The 16,739-nt window shown below is 49.3% G+C and overlaps 1 protein-coding gene across 1 annotated transcript; it reads left to right on the forward strand.

Moving 5' to 3' along the window:
- The first annotated feature begins 7,066 nt into the window (after positions 1-7,066).
- Positions 7,067-15,066, forward strand: LOC129507715 (glutathione S-transferase theta-2B-like). The gene is made up of 5 exons (XM_055322324.1): positions 7,067-7,225; positions 13,092-13,179; positions 14,056-14,206; positions 14,295-14,468; positions 14,792-15,066. The coding sequence occupies exons 1-5, from the start codon at positions 7,114-7,116 to the stop codon at positions 14,999-15,001; spliced, it is 735 nt and encodes a 244-aa protein (XP_055178299.1). The 5' UTR covers positions 7,067-7,113; the 3' UTR covers positions 15,002-15,066.
- Positions 15,067-16,739: the final 1,673 nt, after the last annotated feature.

A 16,739-nucleotide genomic window follows, 5' to 3' on the forward strand; every position in this document is an offset into this window, starting at 1 on the left:
AGGAATCAAAAGGCCCCCCTCAATGCTCAAAGGTGAACTTTTGGAGAGCCAAAGAAGTTAAAAGTTTGCCCTGCTTGTTCCTCCAAATGAGATGGGGGGAAAAATTAATCCATTCATTGGGCTGATGCAAAGTTTTTCTACAAGCCAGAGGAGGGAAAAAAAAACACACCGCAATGCTCCAATTCCAGCCTTCTTCGGCCCAGCTGCCGTTCCCCTCAGATTCTAACCCAGAGCTTTCCTAGAGCCTGTTAACCCAGTAAATGCTGGATTTGCTGCCAAGGGCTTAAGCAAACTTGCAATGGGGAAAAAAAGGAGGGGAGGGTTTTTAAAAAAATGGCTTTGTATTTTGTAGCTATTTGCACTTGGTTAAACAACGAAAATGCAACCGAATAATGTAAAAGATCAAATTGGCTCTGTTAAATGATTCATCGATCTGGCCACACCCCATCTAGTAAAGGGAAAGGGGCTGCATTGAGCTGCAGAAAAGGAAAGGTTTTTAAAAGTAGAGAGGGAGCAGAAAGGAAATTATTACCAGAGAATCCATTGTTTTAGACAAAGTCACTCTCCTTAGCGGAATGGAAGGGATTGTCAGTAAATTTTCTGATGTGGACCAGGAAACCCCATGTTGATTGGCTAAAGATTATGGTCCTCGGGTGCTGGAACTGCAGTTAGTTTAGGTATTAAGTCTTGGTTTGCTCACAAGGGGCTCCCAACATATATGACTCCATATTGGACCCATAGTTTTCTTTCTAACAATCTAGATCCAGGGATCCCTGGGTGGCTCAGCAGTTTAGCGCCTGCCTTTGGCCCAGGGCATGATCCTGGAGTCCCGGGATCGAGTCCCACGTCGGGCTCCCTGCATGGAACCTGCTTCTCCCTCTGCCTGTGTCTCTGCCTCTCTCTGTGTGTCTCTCATGAATAAATAAAATCTTAAAAAAAAAATAATCTAGATTCATAGTACAACTGATATAAAATGTCATATACTTTAATTTCATAAATGTTAGAGGGATCATCCCAATCAGGGAAAGCTGGGATGAAAAAGTAATATGAGGCACAACTTCCTTGCTTTTTGCCAGTGGGCTGGTTAACATTTAAATTCTTTTGAGTATTGAAAAAACAGCAAGTTTCCATAGCCAGTGGTTTTTGCCTCTTGGAGCCTCTGGAAAAAAGGATGATGTAGAGAACAGTGACAATCTTCACATGGAGATACATATTTGGGGGACACCTGGGTAGCCCAGCAGTTGGGCATCTGCCTTTGGCTCAGGGCCTGATCCTGGATTCCCATCCCACATTGGGCTCCCTGCATGGGGCCTGCTTCTCCCTCTGCCTATGTCTCTCCCTCTCTTTCTGTGTCTCTCATGAATAAATAAATAAAATCTTAAAAAAAAAAAAGGAAATACACATTTGTATGTGAGCTTTAAAAAGGTGTTTGATTTGCTCGAGAGCTCTTATGAAATTAGGTGTATGATCTTTTGAGACTAATGGATCTTCCAGCCTGATGGACATACATATTTTTTGGCAAGGGTGGGAGGTTAATTCAGACTCTAAGTCAGAGAAAGTATAAAGGGCTTAGGGAAACCTTACTTGCCATTTCGATTCAGAACCTACTCTGCTGTCTGGCCCTGCAATATCTTAGAATAAGATAGCTTTTCTTAGAAGAAAAGCCACCGGCTTTTTTGGAATCCTGACTCAGATCCAATCTTAAGTGCCCAGAGTGGACTCTAAGCTCAAATCTGATACTATCAGCTGGGGCCTAATTCAGCCTGAGTAGGAACTGTACTAGCTTATTCAACCAAACCACCAGAATTTGTTCATCTGCCCAATGTGCAGTAGGTCAAACAAGAACACTGAGTTTTTGCATGAAGAGAGACGGGCTGTTAATTGGTGTGGCTCACCTAGAATTGGGAGTGCACGTTTAGAAGTCCCAAACTCCCTGATGGCTTGTAAGTGAGGGTTTTTAAGGGAAAAAAAAAAATCAAAAGTAAGAGGCTTGGGGTTGCAGGTTCTTCTGATTGGTCAGGCACTGGGTAAACTTCAAGACTGATGAATTTGTCTTTCTGGCATCAGTGTTTCCCTTCCCTGGTCTGGGTCAGCAAAGCATCTCAGCAATGTGTGTCAGGCATGCTATATATTTTGTTAATTAACAGAGGCTATTTATCTTGCCCCCTAGGCTGCAATTTCATTATTTTTTATTTTTTTTTAGAGAAAGAGAGCATGCATGTGTGTACAAGCTCGCAAGATGGGGTGGGGGAGAGAGAAAATCTTAAGCAGGCACTCTGCCCAGGGCAGAGTCCCACTCAGGGCTCACTCTCATAACCTGGAGATCATGACCTGAGCCAAAATCAAGAGGTGGATGCCTAACCAACTGAACCATCCAGGCACTCAACTGCATAAATATAAAGATCAAATTGATTTTACTCAACAATTCATGAAGTGAGTAGCATCCCAAGTAGCAAGTAGAAAAGAGCTCCAGCTAGTTATACAAAAAGAAGGTTGGGGATGCATGGGTGGTTGAGCATCTGCCTTCAGCTCAGGATGTGATCCCTGGGTACTGGGATCGGGTCCCACATCAGGATTCCTGCAGGGAGCCTACTTTTCCCTCTGCCTGTGTCTCTACTTTTCTCTATGTCTCTCATGAATAAATAAACAAAAAATTTTATTTTATTTATTCTCATGCAAAGTCAAATAAAAATAAAATTATTTATTTAGTTATTCATGAGAGACACAGAGAGAGGCAGAGACACAGGCAGAAGAAGAAGTAGGCTCCCCACAGGAGCCCGATGTGTGACTCGATCCCGGACCCCAGGATCACACCCTGAGTCAAAGGCAGATGCTCAACTGCTGAGCCACCCAGGCGTCCCAAAAGGAAAGTTAAAAAAAAATTATTTATTTATTTGAGAGAGAGGGTGCACAAGTGGTGGGGAAGGGACAGAAGGAGAGGGACAAGCAGACGCCCCGCTGAGCAGGACCCAAAGGCAGATGCTTAACTGACTGAGCCACCCAGGTGCACCTAAAAAAGGAAAAGGTTTTATTTTTTATTTTTTTTTATCTTTAAAAGATTTTATTTATTATTCATAAAGAGAGAGAGAGAGAGGCAGAGACAGGCAGAGAGAGAAGCAGGCTCCATGCAGGGAGCCTGACAAGGGACTCAATCCCAGGTCTCCGGAATCACACCTGGGCTGCAAGTGGCGCTAAACTGCTGCGCCACCGGGGCTGCCCAGGAAAGGGTTTTAAAAGCAGAAAGGAGGTAGAAAAAGGAAATTATGCCAAAAATGTATTGTTTCCGGTGAAGACACCTCCTAAAGAGGACAGAATAGGTCCACTGGGCAGATTATTTTGTTAGTGCTGACCATGTAATTCCATACTAAGTAGTTAAAGATTACACTATTGGGAGGGTGGTCAAAGCTGCCATTAGGTTAGATATTTAAGTCTTAGTTTTCTTACGTGAGGTTCAGCATGAGTGAGTCCCTTTTGGGTCTGCTGTCTCTTTTTTAACAACTATGAAAACATCATGGGTGCTGGCTGCCCTGACTTGGGTCACAAACACATGCCTGCACAAAAGGGCTTATTTTCTGTTTGGACCATATGCTGTTCTGCTGTGTATTGAAATTGACCCCATTCCTCACCTGTGAATCCCACAAAAGCTGGGAATTGAGGAAGGGCACATCGCAGGGACTGTGACCCCTCTGCCCAGATGGGACTCCCGACCTGCTCTCTGGGATGTCTCACTGCTGTTGTCTGATGGCTTTTCAGGATGAGGGCAGCAATACCCTGATCATCTGACTCTCCATCTCTCCCCTTCCCCCGGTACACACACAGTAGGATGGCAGTATGTCTTAAAAGCTGTTGTCAGAGAAAGATTAATCTTTTCTAGGACTGGTTACATAATCAGGACAAACGGGGTGGAAGGTTATGCAAACCCATTAGAAATTGTCACAACTTCAGGATTTTAACCCAATCATTTCTATAACATGATATATCTTTCTGGTTAAGTCATACAAAAATGTCTTTCTGTGTCCCTCGTGAATACATTAAAAAAAAAAAAAACTGAAGGAAGAAACTATCCAGCATATTAAGATGGTCTTGATGGTTAGTGGGCTTTCTTGTGATCAGCTAAGTCCAGGATCCCAAAAAAGGCATAACTGAGATCTGTACTGCATACTGGTCTCATCCAGTCGTGTGGGGTTCTACTGATAATAATTTTGCTGTGAAGACACCTTGGCCAAGGACTGAGGGGTAGACTGCACAGAAAAGTTAATATAACAGGCCTGATTGCTATTTTTTGAAAGGTCTGCTTTCAAGGTTGGCTCTCCATTGGGGTATATTCTGGGAGGCTTCCCATCATTATTAACTTCAGACCATCAAGAGTAGCTCACTGTACCTAAATTGTTGGTCCAACCAATATGGTTTATTCTTTCCTCTTGGGAGTCTGGAATTTGGACATGTGCCAGGCACAGGATCAAGAAAAGCCCCCAAGAAAAGCCCTGGGCACAGTCTCTAATGAGCTTCTCTAGTTGGCAATATCTCACACACGTTGTCACAGCTCATCGTTGGGACTAATTAAGCATACCCTGTGTGACTTCAACGGCAGGGGATTCTAAAGGCTTGTACCCAGTTCACCTGGGCCTTGCCTCATGGGGAGCTTCAACACAGAAGCTGAAAATGGCCGTTTGCAGGCCTATCTCATCCAAAGCCTGGGAGTTTGCTTTCTTCAACCCCTCACTGTCCTGTTAGACCAGAGCTATGGAACAGCTCCTTCGAGGAGGGCCTGATCTCGGGGCTCGGACTGAGCACTGTCACAGTGTTGGAAGTTTCAAGGTAGCAAGGAGGACAGGAAGTGGGTGCAGGTGCCGGTCAGGAGAAGGGTGTCATATACAAAAGGTAGAAAGATTGACGCATGTGCCTATTTGGGGAGTCAAATTTAGTGACATAACAAATATCACTCTATTGGGCCCACATATGAGATATATACAAACCTGATGGAATATTATGCTGAAGGAATTACAAGTAGATGATGGACTTTGTAGCAATATGAAAATGAGCACACGAAGCAGTGATAAAGGGACGCCTGGGTAGCTCAGCAGTTGAGCGCCTGCCTTCGGCCCAGGGCGTGGTCCTGGGGTCCTGGGATCGAGTCCCACACTGGGCTCCCTGCATGGAGCCTGCTTCTCCCTCTGCCTGTGTCTCTGCCTCTCTCTCTCAGTGTGTCTCTCATGAATAAATAAAGACAATCTTTAAAAAACAAACACAAAAGCAGCGATAAAAATACAAGTAGAAAGAAGGAAGCTAACATCTAATTGAGGCACAGGGCTCAGTGATTTTATATAGATATTTTGAAAGTTATGTCTTACAACAGACCTGAGTCTGAGTGGAGGAATTAGCACGTTTGATAGCAAAGGACACCAGGACTCAAAGAAGTTCATAACATGCTCCAGGCCATGTAGCTATTGAGTGACAGAGTCAGGATTTAAACTCAGGTTTTTTTGTACCATGCCCTCCATACTCTCAGCAAGCACGTATAGGTGCCCCACCCCAACACCACCATATATCCCCTCACTTTGCCCTACCCCCCCCCCCCCCGGCCCTGTATACAGCACACACACTTCAAGCCCAAAGAAGCCGGGGTGTGCATGTATAAAACTCATCAGTGACCTCCAGGAGAGGCTGAGTTGTGCTTTCCTGATAGTGAGCCTCCTAATTTTAGGGGTCCTTGCAACCTGAATAGGCTAAGGATTCCCTCAAATCATCATGTTCAGGTTCAGTTTTCTTGCTTGACAGTTCTTCCCTCAATCTCTCTGCTCACATATTATACTGATAGCCGGAAGAAGAAACCGGCCACACTCCCTGAACACTTTGTTTGGAAATCTCAACTAAATATCCAAGTTCATGGTTTACAAAGTCTGCCTTCCACACACCTGCAGGCCATAATTTATTTTATTTATTTATTTTATTTATTTTTTTGCAGGCCATAATTTATCTAAATTTCTGCCACTATGCACCTGGACCCTCCTTGCTGACTGCCAGGATTCTTTTCTTTCTTTCTTTTAAAGATTTTATTTATTTATTCATGATAGAGAGATAGAGAGAGGGAGGCAGAGACACAGGCAGAGGGAGAAGCAGGCTCCATACAGGGAGCCCAATGTGGGACTGGATCCTGGGTCTCCAAGATCACACCCTGGGCTGAAGGTGGCTGTAAACCACTGAGCCACCCGGGCTGCCCAAGGATTCTTTTCTTTAGAAGGGACAGAAACTCAGTTCCAAGTGGTTTAGGGCAAACGAGGGATTTCCTGTAAAACTCCGTTGTCAATAAAGGAGAGGTACAGCTGGCCCACAGGGGAACTGGGATCAGGAGCTGGTTTTCTTCCCAACTCTCCTTCTCTGTGACTAAGCTGCCTGCTCTCAGGCCAGCCTGCCTGCTGAGCTTGAAATCGAGAGCAACGCGCGGGCGGCCCCAGCTTAGGAAGCCCACGTTCGCCTCCTCTCTCCTGAACCGCAACTTCAAATATCCCAGGGAAGCCTTCTGAAGCCACCTGCTTAGGTCGGGGCCCAGAGGATGGGTTCCTCCCAGATCGGGCTAGAGCTGGGCGCCGGGCCCTGGGCCCGCACGGGGCGGCCTCGGGGATCACATCCAGGGGCGGGTGAGGGTCGAGAAGAGAAGGTGCAGGGACGCTTAGCTTTGGGCTGTCGTCCCCCCGGCCCGCAAGCCGGGCATTTCCCACCGTCGCCGACCCGCAGCTCGCACCACGGCAGCCCTGCGGGTGGGCAGCTCCCACTGCGGACGATTCTTTCCTGAATCCTGCCTCCAGCCCCGGCTCTCGGCAGCCTGGGCCACACCCGCCAGGGCGCCACCCCCCGGGGGACCTCAGCGACCCCCGCGCGGCCTGACTGCGGCGCGCCGGCCGCCCGCTCCCCCCGCACCCCCGCCCCGCCCTCGGCGGCGCCCGCAGCAGCACTCGCAGGCGCGTCGCTCGCCGACCTTCCGGGGCCGGGCCGGGCCCCGCGGGCGCCGCCGAGGGCGGGGGGAGCCCCGAGGGGCGGAGCCGCAGGCCCTATAACCCGGGCCGCCCGCTCCGCCGCCCGCCGCCGCCGCCGCCCCCGCCCCGCCGCCCCGCCATGGGCCTGGAGCTGTACCTGGACCTGCTGTCCCAGCCCTGCCGCGCCGTCTACATCTTCGCCAAGAAGAACGGCATCCCCTTCGAGCTGCGCCCCGTGGAGATATTCAAAGGTGGGCCGGGCGGCTCTTGTGGTGTCGCTGCCCCCTCCCCCACCCCTGCCGCCCCCAACCCCCGCCCCTCCGCGGCCCCCGGCCCCGGCCCTGGCCCCGCAGCCTCCGCACCTTCCAGAGGATTCCCTAGCCCCCGTAGCCTCCCGGAGGAGAACAAAGACAAAACAAATGTAGATTAAAATTAAATTTCCATACAATTTGTAGCCCCTTGACCAGTGCTTGAGACGGGCCGCGTCTGCCCTTCCTCCCAGAACGCTCGCCGTCTCCTTGTTGCTGCTTTGCTAGAGATAAAGGGCAACCTTAGCTTGACAATAGCCAGACCTCCAGGATCCCGTAAGTCTTCTTTAACATGAGAAAAACCTTTTGGAAACTTCGTTTTTACCCTCCCCCAAATTAAAAGTATATAACTCATCACTTTTTTTTTTGATTTATTTATTTATGATAGTCACACACACACAGAGAGAGAGAGGGGCAGAGACACAGGCAGAGGGAGAAGCAGGCTCAATGCACCGGGAGCCCGATATGGGACTCGATCCCGGGTCTCCAGGATCGCGCCCTGAGCCAAAGGCAGGCGCCAAACCGCTGCGCCACCCAGGGATCCCAACTCATCACTTCTTGAACCCCGACGTGGGACTCGATCCTGGGTCTCCAGGATCACGCCCTGGGCCGAAGGCGGCGCTAAACCACTGAGCCCCCCCCCCCGCCCCGCCCCCCGGGCAGCACCGGTCAGAATTTTTTTTAAAAGATTTTGTTTATGTATTTGAGACAGCGAGAGGGAACGGCAGAGGGAGAGGGAGAAGCAGAGTCTCAGCTGAGCAGGAAGCCAGAGGTGGAGCTCCATCCCAGGATCCAGAGGTCAATTAGGACCCGAGCCACCCAGGCGCCCCTCAAGAATTTTTTTTTTTTTTAATATTCTATTTATTTATTCTTGAGAGACACGGAGAAAGAGAGACAAAGACATAGCCAGAGGGAGAAGCAGGTTCCCCTCAGGGAGTCCAATGTGGGACTCCTGCAGGGACTCCAGGATCATGCCCTGTGCCAAAGGCAGGTACTCAACCACTGAGCCACCCAGGCATCCCAAGAATTTTTTTTTAAGATTTTATTTATTTATTCATGAGGCGGGGAGGGCAGAGGGAGAAGCAGGATCCATGCAGGGAGCCTGTTGTGGGACTCGATCCCAGGACTCCAGGCCCGAAGGCAGATGCTCAACCGCTGAGCCACGCAGGCATCCCTAACCTGCCTTTCTGCTGGAAGCTAGTACACTGGCCGGAATTGTAATAAGATCTAGAAACTTGGTGTCCCCTCTTTAATCCTATTATATTTTTTTTTACTCTTTTTTTTTTAAGATTTTATTTATTTGTGATAGACACAGAGAGAGAGAGAGACGCAGAGACACAGGCAGAGGGAGAAGCAGGCTCCATGCCGGGAGCCCGACGTGGGACTCGATCCTGAAGGCAGGCACCAAACCGCTGAGCCACCCCGGGATCCCTCATGATTCCTATTATTATTCAAAGTTGTCTTTCTTTGGCATGGGACAGCCACCTAAGCTGGAGCGGGGAGTGTGCCTCTCCCTCTGCCCCTCCCCGCATTCGTGCTTGCGCACTCCTTAAAAACAAAACAAAACAAAATCAAACCTGGAGCACCTGGGTGGCTCTTTTGGTTAAGCGTCTGCCTTCGGCTTAGGTCATGATTTCAGGGTCCCAGGATCCAGCCCCGCATCCCAATCCCAGCTCAGCAGGAAGTCTACAACTCCCTCTCCCTCTGCCCCTACCTCAGTTCCCTTTCTCTCTCTAATAAATAAAATCTTAAACACACACACACACACACACACACACACACACAAAAAAAAAAAAAAAAACGGGGGATCGTTTCCTAGGTAAGTTGTCTGTAAAGACTACGTGTGTTGGATTGTTGCTTAGGCCATGGTGCCTCTCTATCTTAACTATTTTCCGTCAATGTCCCCTACTATTTAAATATGAAAGCGGGTCATTTCACTTTGTAAGATTTTCCTAGTGTTTCTCAGGGGTTAAAAAGGTGGGTTCAGGGCAGCCCAGGTGGCTCAGCGGTTTAGCGCCACCTTCCGCCCAGGGCGTGACCTTGGAGACCTGGGATGGAGTCCCACATCGGGGCTCCCTGCATGGAGCCTGCTTCTCCCTCTGCCTGTGTCTCTGCCTCTCTCTCTCTCTCTCTCATGAATAAATAAATAAAATCTTAAAAAAAAAAAAAGGCGGGTTCTTCATGGCTCCATATTTTGGAGTCCAGTCATGGCATCTACTTGTAGCCTAGTAGGCAATAGGGAAGCAGGGTTTTTTTTTTTTTTCTTTTTGGAAACAGGGTTTTAGAAGATGGGAGGGGAGATGCCAGCATCCATTCTATAGGGCTGGGTGGTGCTCATAATCATTTCCTTCAAAGGATTCCTCTGGTCTCTTTGACACCAGGAACTGCTGACATATCCTGTGTGATATAATACCTGGGAGTTGGGTTCCTTGGACTTTCTCTCCTTTTTTAGAAGTATGGGATCTTCGCTTCCCAAGGACTCTCCTTTGGGGTGCCTTTTTTTAACCCCTTGGAAACTATTCAGATTGCACGATTTAAGAAAAAGAAGTCTGATCTTCTGTAATAGTCCATGGCCTCCGTACTCCTTAGAGAGAAGGAAAAATGACCCATTAATGGGACACTAAACTTCTGTATGATCTGTTAGATCTCTTCTGCAGGAAACAGGGCAAATGGATGGAGGTAGGCATGGCCCTAAATCAGGAACCTGACCCAAGGACCTCTCACAGAACGTGTTTGGCTGCTAACCAGGCTAACAAGCTGCCTCCCAATATATTGGATACATGATTGTCTAAACAGGCCTCCTCCTCCTCCTCCTCCTAATAAACCCAGATTGCTGGAGGAAACCCAGGCCATTTGTGATGAAGGGATGTTGACTCTCTCACTGTTCTCCTAATAGACCCCGGTTATTCTTGTATGGGGGTGGAGGGGGCTTCTCGCTCATTCATTTCCTGGGTTAATGGCTATGATAATTGGAGCGAATTGTCTCTGTTTAGTCTGTCTCGGGATGGGGACTTTAAGGAATATTCCCAAGCAGTGCTGAAACTCCTTTTGTTTCAGGCAAGCTCCCTGTCTCCTCTGGCCCAACGTGGGACTGGCTGTTTTCACTTGTTAGTGGCGAGAAAACCACCAACATGTGTGCTCTCTGAGCTGATGAGCTTCAGAACTGGGGTCCTTTCTCTGTCCTCTGGCCTCCAGCCTCCCTGGTGGCACCTCACCTCTTCTGTCTCCCTCTCCCCGTTTCTCTACCACCTTGGGTGCTGTCTGCCAAACTGGCTGTTATACTATCCTGTGCCTGTGGCGCCACTGGTTCCTGCTCCTACCCTCACTGCCAAGGAGTGAGGAACACCCCCTTGGACTTAGACCACCCACTTCAGATTTCCCCACCGGTGTCCCAGGTAGAAATGGACAGTGGGGAAAGTCGATTGATTTCTGAGTGGAAGCGGGTGGTATTCACACTAATTTAAGTTTGTTGGCTTAGGGACGCCTGGGTGGCTCAGCGGTTGGGTGTCTGCCTTAGGCTTAGGGGCTCAGGGTGTGATCCTGGAGAGACACAGAGAGAGGCAGAGACAGGCAGAGGGAGAAGCAGGCTCTGCGGGGAGCCTGATGCGGGACTGATCCCAGGATCCCCGATCACGACCTGAGCCAGAGGCAGAGGCTCAACCACTGAGCCACTCAGGTGCCCCGCCTTTGGAATCTCTTGCTGCCACCTTGGTTAACTACATAAGTTTTGTAATGATCTGTAATCCTATTTACCCATGTGCTTCGTTAGCTTACTCGAGAAGCATTATTTTAAAAAATAATAACGATAAGCCTTAGCTTATGTTGTTTGGGTAAGTGCTTTTCTAGAGATTATACACAATTCCTAAAGTTTTAATATGTTGGTATAAGACCATCACTTGATATTGTGATTACTGAGGTGTTATTTGTCACAGAAGTAACTGGTTTTCCTTGTTAGCTAGTATTACACACACACACACACACACACACACACACACACGAATAATAAACTCCTTTTTTATTTATTTATGATAGAGAGAGAGAGAGAGAGAGGCAGAGACACAGGCAGAGGGAGAAGCAGGCTCCATGCACCGGGAGCCTGACATGGGATTCGATCCCGGTTCTCCAGGATCGCGTCCTGGGCCAAAGGCAGGCGCCAAACCGCTGCGCCACCCAGGGATCCCTAATAATAAACTCCTATCGAATTTTTAGCCGTGTTCATTTTGAGTCTTTGTCATTTATGGTTATTGTTCTGGTGCTCTTGCAAAATGTGTTAAATTAAGTCATTAGAAGGGCTTTGGATAAATACAGGATTTTGATTTCTTTAAAATCATAATAAAGCTAAAGTGGGTAAGAATTTCCAGAACTAACTAAAAAAGCTGCATTCAAACTGAGAACGAATTAACAGGACTAAAAGAACTGAGGAAGATGATTATAGTTTTGGTGACTCCTGTTTGAAATGTTGCTGCTTCTCTGTTTTACTCTTCCAGATTAAGGAAACTTTTAGATATCCGTGATATACAGAAATAGGATAAAATATTCCTTTGTGAACACATTGAAGCATTTAACTTTTTTGTACCTGAACCCTCTGAAATTCAGAAACTGTCAGTGACTGGGGCGCCTGGGTGGCTCAGTGGGTTAAGCATCTGACTCTTGGTTTGGGTTCACCTGGTGATCTCAGGGTCACGAGATTGAGCCCCACCTCGGGCTCTGTGCTCAGCATGGAGTCTGCTTGAGATTCTCTCTACCTCTCTCTGCCTTTCCTGCTCATGTTCTCTCCCTCTCTCTCTTAAATAAATAGATTTAGATATTTAAATAGCAGATAGATAAATAAATTTTAAAGGTGCTTTTATTAAAGCACGGGGATAGGACCGTATGGAGAAAGGGCTGCTCTGGGTTTATAAGGTGCAACTGATGATATATTTTGGACTTGGGTGGCGTGTAGAGATAAAGGGAGTCCCTAAAGGGACTTCTGTAGGTCAAAGAAGACTTAGAGGATCCTGGAGGTCTGGTATTGTCAGGGTTAGGTTGCTTTTTACCTCTAGCAAAGCATTAACTTTAAGGCAGTTGTGAATTCTTTGAGGAAAGTCACACTCTGCCCGTCTCAGGTATTTTACGGAAGGGCTGCAAATTGTGAGGAAATGTGATTTTATCTGCATTTCTTTTGCCTTTGTTCTCTGGTATCTCCCACTGGAGACTGCCCTCTGCTGTGTGGCCTGGACTCTCTGAACCTTAACTTTCACTCTGAGAAGGAGGATAATGTTACTTCTCTATGGAATGAGGAGTAAATGCTGAACTGGATTTTCACAGTTCCTGCCTTGAGAGCCTGTATTTGAAGTCCTGAAGCCCTGGGACACCTGGGTGACTCAGCAGTTGGACGGAGCCCAGGGATCGAGTCCCACGTCAGGCTCCCTGCGGGGAGCCTGCTTCTCCCTCTGCCTGTGTCTCTGCCTCTCTCTCTCTCTCTCTCTCTCTCTCTCTCTCTCATGTTTCTCATGAATAAATGAATGAAATCTTAAAAAAAAAAAAGTCCTGAGGCCCTAAAGACCCTGGGGAGCTGGCCACCAGGGGAGAGTTTAGAGGTGGGAACCGCGGAGGCCTCTCTGACTCCCTGCCCCCTGCCCTCCCAGGGCCTGGTCAGCTAACCCCCCTGCGCCCCGACCCCTCAGCTGCCCTGGGACCTGGCGGGGCAGGGAGGCCGCCCTCACCCCTGACCCGAGGCCCAGCCTGGCCCAGGGCCCGCTGGGGGCGACAGGGAGAGCACAGAGCCTCGGTTCTTGGCTCTAAGCTTTGCTGACTTCTTCCTCCACAGGGCAGCTCGTGAGCAAGGATTTCTCCCAGATTAACAGCCTGTGCAAGGTCCCTGCCCTCAAGGATGGGGACTTCATCTTGAGCGAAAGGTGCTTCCCCCCCAGGCCCCGCCCTCTTGCCTCCAGTGCTTCCTACCCCCTCGCCCCAGCCCCAGCCCACCTGGCCTCTGGCTGGCCTGCCCTGTGCCCTCTCGGACCCCATGGGGCAGGCGAGGGCAAAGGGAAGGGTAGAGCTGGGGCTGGGGGTGACCAGGATGTATGGGGGCTGACGCAGCATCGCTCTTACCCCTCTTGTCTTCAGCCTCTCCTTCTGGACCCCAGGGCCTTCCCATCCCCAGATTGAAGGGCACTAGAAGAGGACATGGGGACATTTGTCCAGTTGGATAGAGCAGGTTCAACAAACAGAAGCTGAAAGGGCCTCTCCTGGCTCCTCAGGCTGCTCTCCAGAGTCTGCCAGGACCTGAGGGGACACCTCAGGGCCAGCCACCAGGCAGGTTGAGGACAAGAGGTTGGGCGACTACAGGCGTGACGGCCCGAGGACCTGTCAGAGGGGACCCACGACAGATCCGAGGACATGCTTCCCCTCCTGGGCCTCAGCCCATACACTTGAACATGCAGGGGCCTTGATGCAAGATTCCAGAGGCCCAGAGAGCCTTTTCTGAGCCTCAGACTAGTCACTTAATTATTCTGAACCTTAGCTTCCTCACGTGCAGTTGGGATGACAAATCTCCAGCTCACAGGGCGGCTGCCACTGTATCACAGGAATGAAAGGGCAAAGCAGACGGTCTGGCCAAGCATCCATGCTAGAGACAGCCAAGGACGGAGACACGGGAGGGCAGAGTTGGGGGAGACCAGAGGCAGTGCCCAGGGAGCTGTAGATGTGGGGGAGGCCCAGAGGAGCCCCAGAGCCCCACTGAGGCATGGGACCCAGGATCCTCACCGCCACTGCTCCTCCCTTCTCCCCAGCACTGCCATCTTGATATACCTGAGCTGCAAGTACCCGACGGCGGACCACTGGTACCCCTCCAACCTCCAGGCCCGTGCCCGCATCCATGAGTACCTGGGCTGGCATGCCGACTGCATCCGTGGCACCTTCGGCGTGCCCTTTTGGACTCAGGTGAGGAGAGCCATCTGCCGGGTGTTGGCTGCCGGGGACCTGGGGGTGGGGGTGGGGACCACACCTGAGCCCACCCTTTGCCCATCAGGTGTTGGCACCGCTCATTGGGGTCCACTTGCCTGAGGAGAAGGTGCAGCGTAACAGGGCTGCCATGGACCGGGCGCTGCAGCAGCTAGAGGACAAGTTCCTGAGGGACCAGGCCTTCCTCACAGGCCAGCACGTGACACTGGCCGACCTCATGGCACTGGAGGAGCTGATACAGGTGTGAGCATGGCCGGTGGAGCAGCATCTGTGGGCAGCATCCCTCCTGTTGCCACCCTCACTAGACAAAAATGCTGAGGCCTAGAGAAAGCTGGGAATTTGCCCAGAATTGCAGAGCAGGTTTCTGTCTAAACTGGTGCTTTTGCTCTGACTTTCTGCTTCTCTCCTGTGTGTGGTGTTTCACGCAGGTGCTCTTGGGCCGAGACTGGCCACATGGCGCTGGGCCTCAGCTAAGGGGTGGGAAAGGGACCTGACACCTGTGCCAGTGGTCCTGGCATTGGGGCCTCAGGATCACTGTAACCTTACCATCGTTTGTCCCTGCAGCCTGTGGCTGTTGGCTTTGACCTCTTTGAGGGACGGCCGAAACTGGCAGCATGGCGTGAGCGACTGGAGGCTTTCCTGGGTACGGATCTCTGCCAGGAGGCCCGTGGTCTCATCCTGAACATCTTGGAGCAGGCAGCCAACAAAAAGATCCCGGACCCTGCCCCGGAAGTCTATCCTTATATGCTGCTTCGTATTTCCAGGATTCCCTGAGGAGTCTGGAATGGGAGCTGATGGTTGTAGCCCAGGAGATTAGCAATAAAGATTCCTTCTTAGTCTCCTACTTGTCCTTTTCAATTCTTTCCATCTGGCCTTAGTCTTTTGTTTCTGGCTCCTGGAGGAGCTCTGCACACATAGGACACCTGATGTCCTTGGCAGTGCTTATTCTCATGTGCAGGAGTTCTAATCAATAGACAACTAAAATCCACCATATATAAAGAGCTCTGAAAATTCAACAGCACGAAGAACAAAATCAACAAATGTCATTGGTCTTTTACTTTCAATTTTTTCTATTTTTTAAAAGATTGTATTTATTTATTCATGAGAGACACAGAGAGAGGCAGAGACATAGGCAGAGGGAGAAGCAGGCTCCATGCCAGGAGCCCGACATGGGACTTGATCCCGGGACTCCAGGATCACGCCTTGGGCCAAAGGCAGGCGCTGAACTGCTGAGCCACCCAGGGATCCCCTCCTTGGTCTTTTATTTTTTATTTTTACTTATTTATTTATTTTGGTCTTTTAAATGTAATGAAGACTCAGGGTGCCTGGGTGGCTCAGTTGGTTAAGTGTCTGGCTCTTAATTTCAGCTCAGATCATGATCTCAGGGTCAGAGATTGAGTCCTGCATCAGGCTTATACTCAGTGCAGTCTGCTTGTCCCTCTCCCTCTGCCCTCACCCCACTTGCATACACTCTCCTTCTCTCTAATAAATAAAGCCTTAAAAAGATATAGTGAAGACTCAGACACTTGATTATTGGTTTTATTACACAGTCATATGTATATAATCAAAGTATGTCCAGTAACACTCCTCATAGTTAACCAAAGTAACCTCACAGATAACAAGTCAATATATAAGATTGTTACTAGGGCAACAAAATGTTCAGAAATCAATTAGAATGACAAAAAAAAAAAAAAAGAATGGCAAACTACTACAGAATATAGATGATATTTCAAGAGCTACAGTAATTTTTTTAAAGATTTTATTTACTCATGAGAAACACACAGAGACAGAGACACGGGACAGAGGGAGAAGCAAGCTCCATGCAGGGAGTCCAATGCAGGACTCAATCCCAGGACCCCAGGATCAGCCTGAGCTGAAGGCAGATCAACCGCTGTAGCTCAACCCCTGAGCCCCACCCAGGCAACCCAAAATGGGCACTTTCCAAGTGTTAGGAGCCATTTGCATTTCTTCTCCTGTGACCTTCTTGTGTCATTTGTGAAGGGCCCTGATACCCAAGCATCGTGTTTGGGATACGGATGGATATTGCTGGCTTCCCTGAGACGTTCTGGGGGCTCAACCATTTGAGCCCCTTTCTTGTAGCCCGTATGTCTGCCCTGTGGGCCTGTAGATGGGCTCCTTCCCATATCCCTGCTTTAGATCTCATCTCTCAGTTGTTGAACGCATGCCCACCAAAGCCCTGCTCCTGTTTTCCTTTCTTCCTATTTGTACACCTTTCTATTTTATGCTAGTGTGACTGAACCCAAGTTCACCTGTCCAACACACGGCAGAGCCCATCACTGAGACATCGAGTGTGTGGCAAGGAAAGCATTTATTCGAAAGGCTTCCACACAAGGATACAAGGGACAAGGCTCACACCTTCTCAAGTGTTGGTGAGGATGTGGAGAAAAAGGAACCCTTCTGTACTGTTGATGGGGATGCAGAGACTGGTGCAGCCACTCTGCAAAAACAGTCCAGATGTTCTTCAAAAAGTTAAAAACAGAGCCAGCATATG

This window comes from Nyctereutes procyonoides, unplaced genomic scaffold, assembly GCF_905146905.1.
Source record: "Nyctereutes procyonoides isolate TBG_1078 unplaced genomic scaffold, NYPRO_anot_genome, whole genome shotgun sequence".
NCBI lineage: Eukaryota > Metazoa > Chordata > Mammalia > Carnivora > Canidae > Nyctereutes > Nyctereutes procyonoides.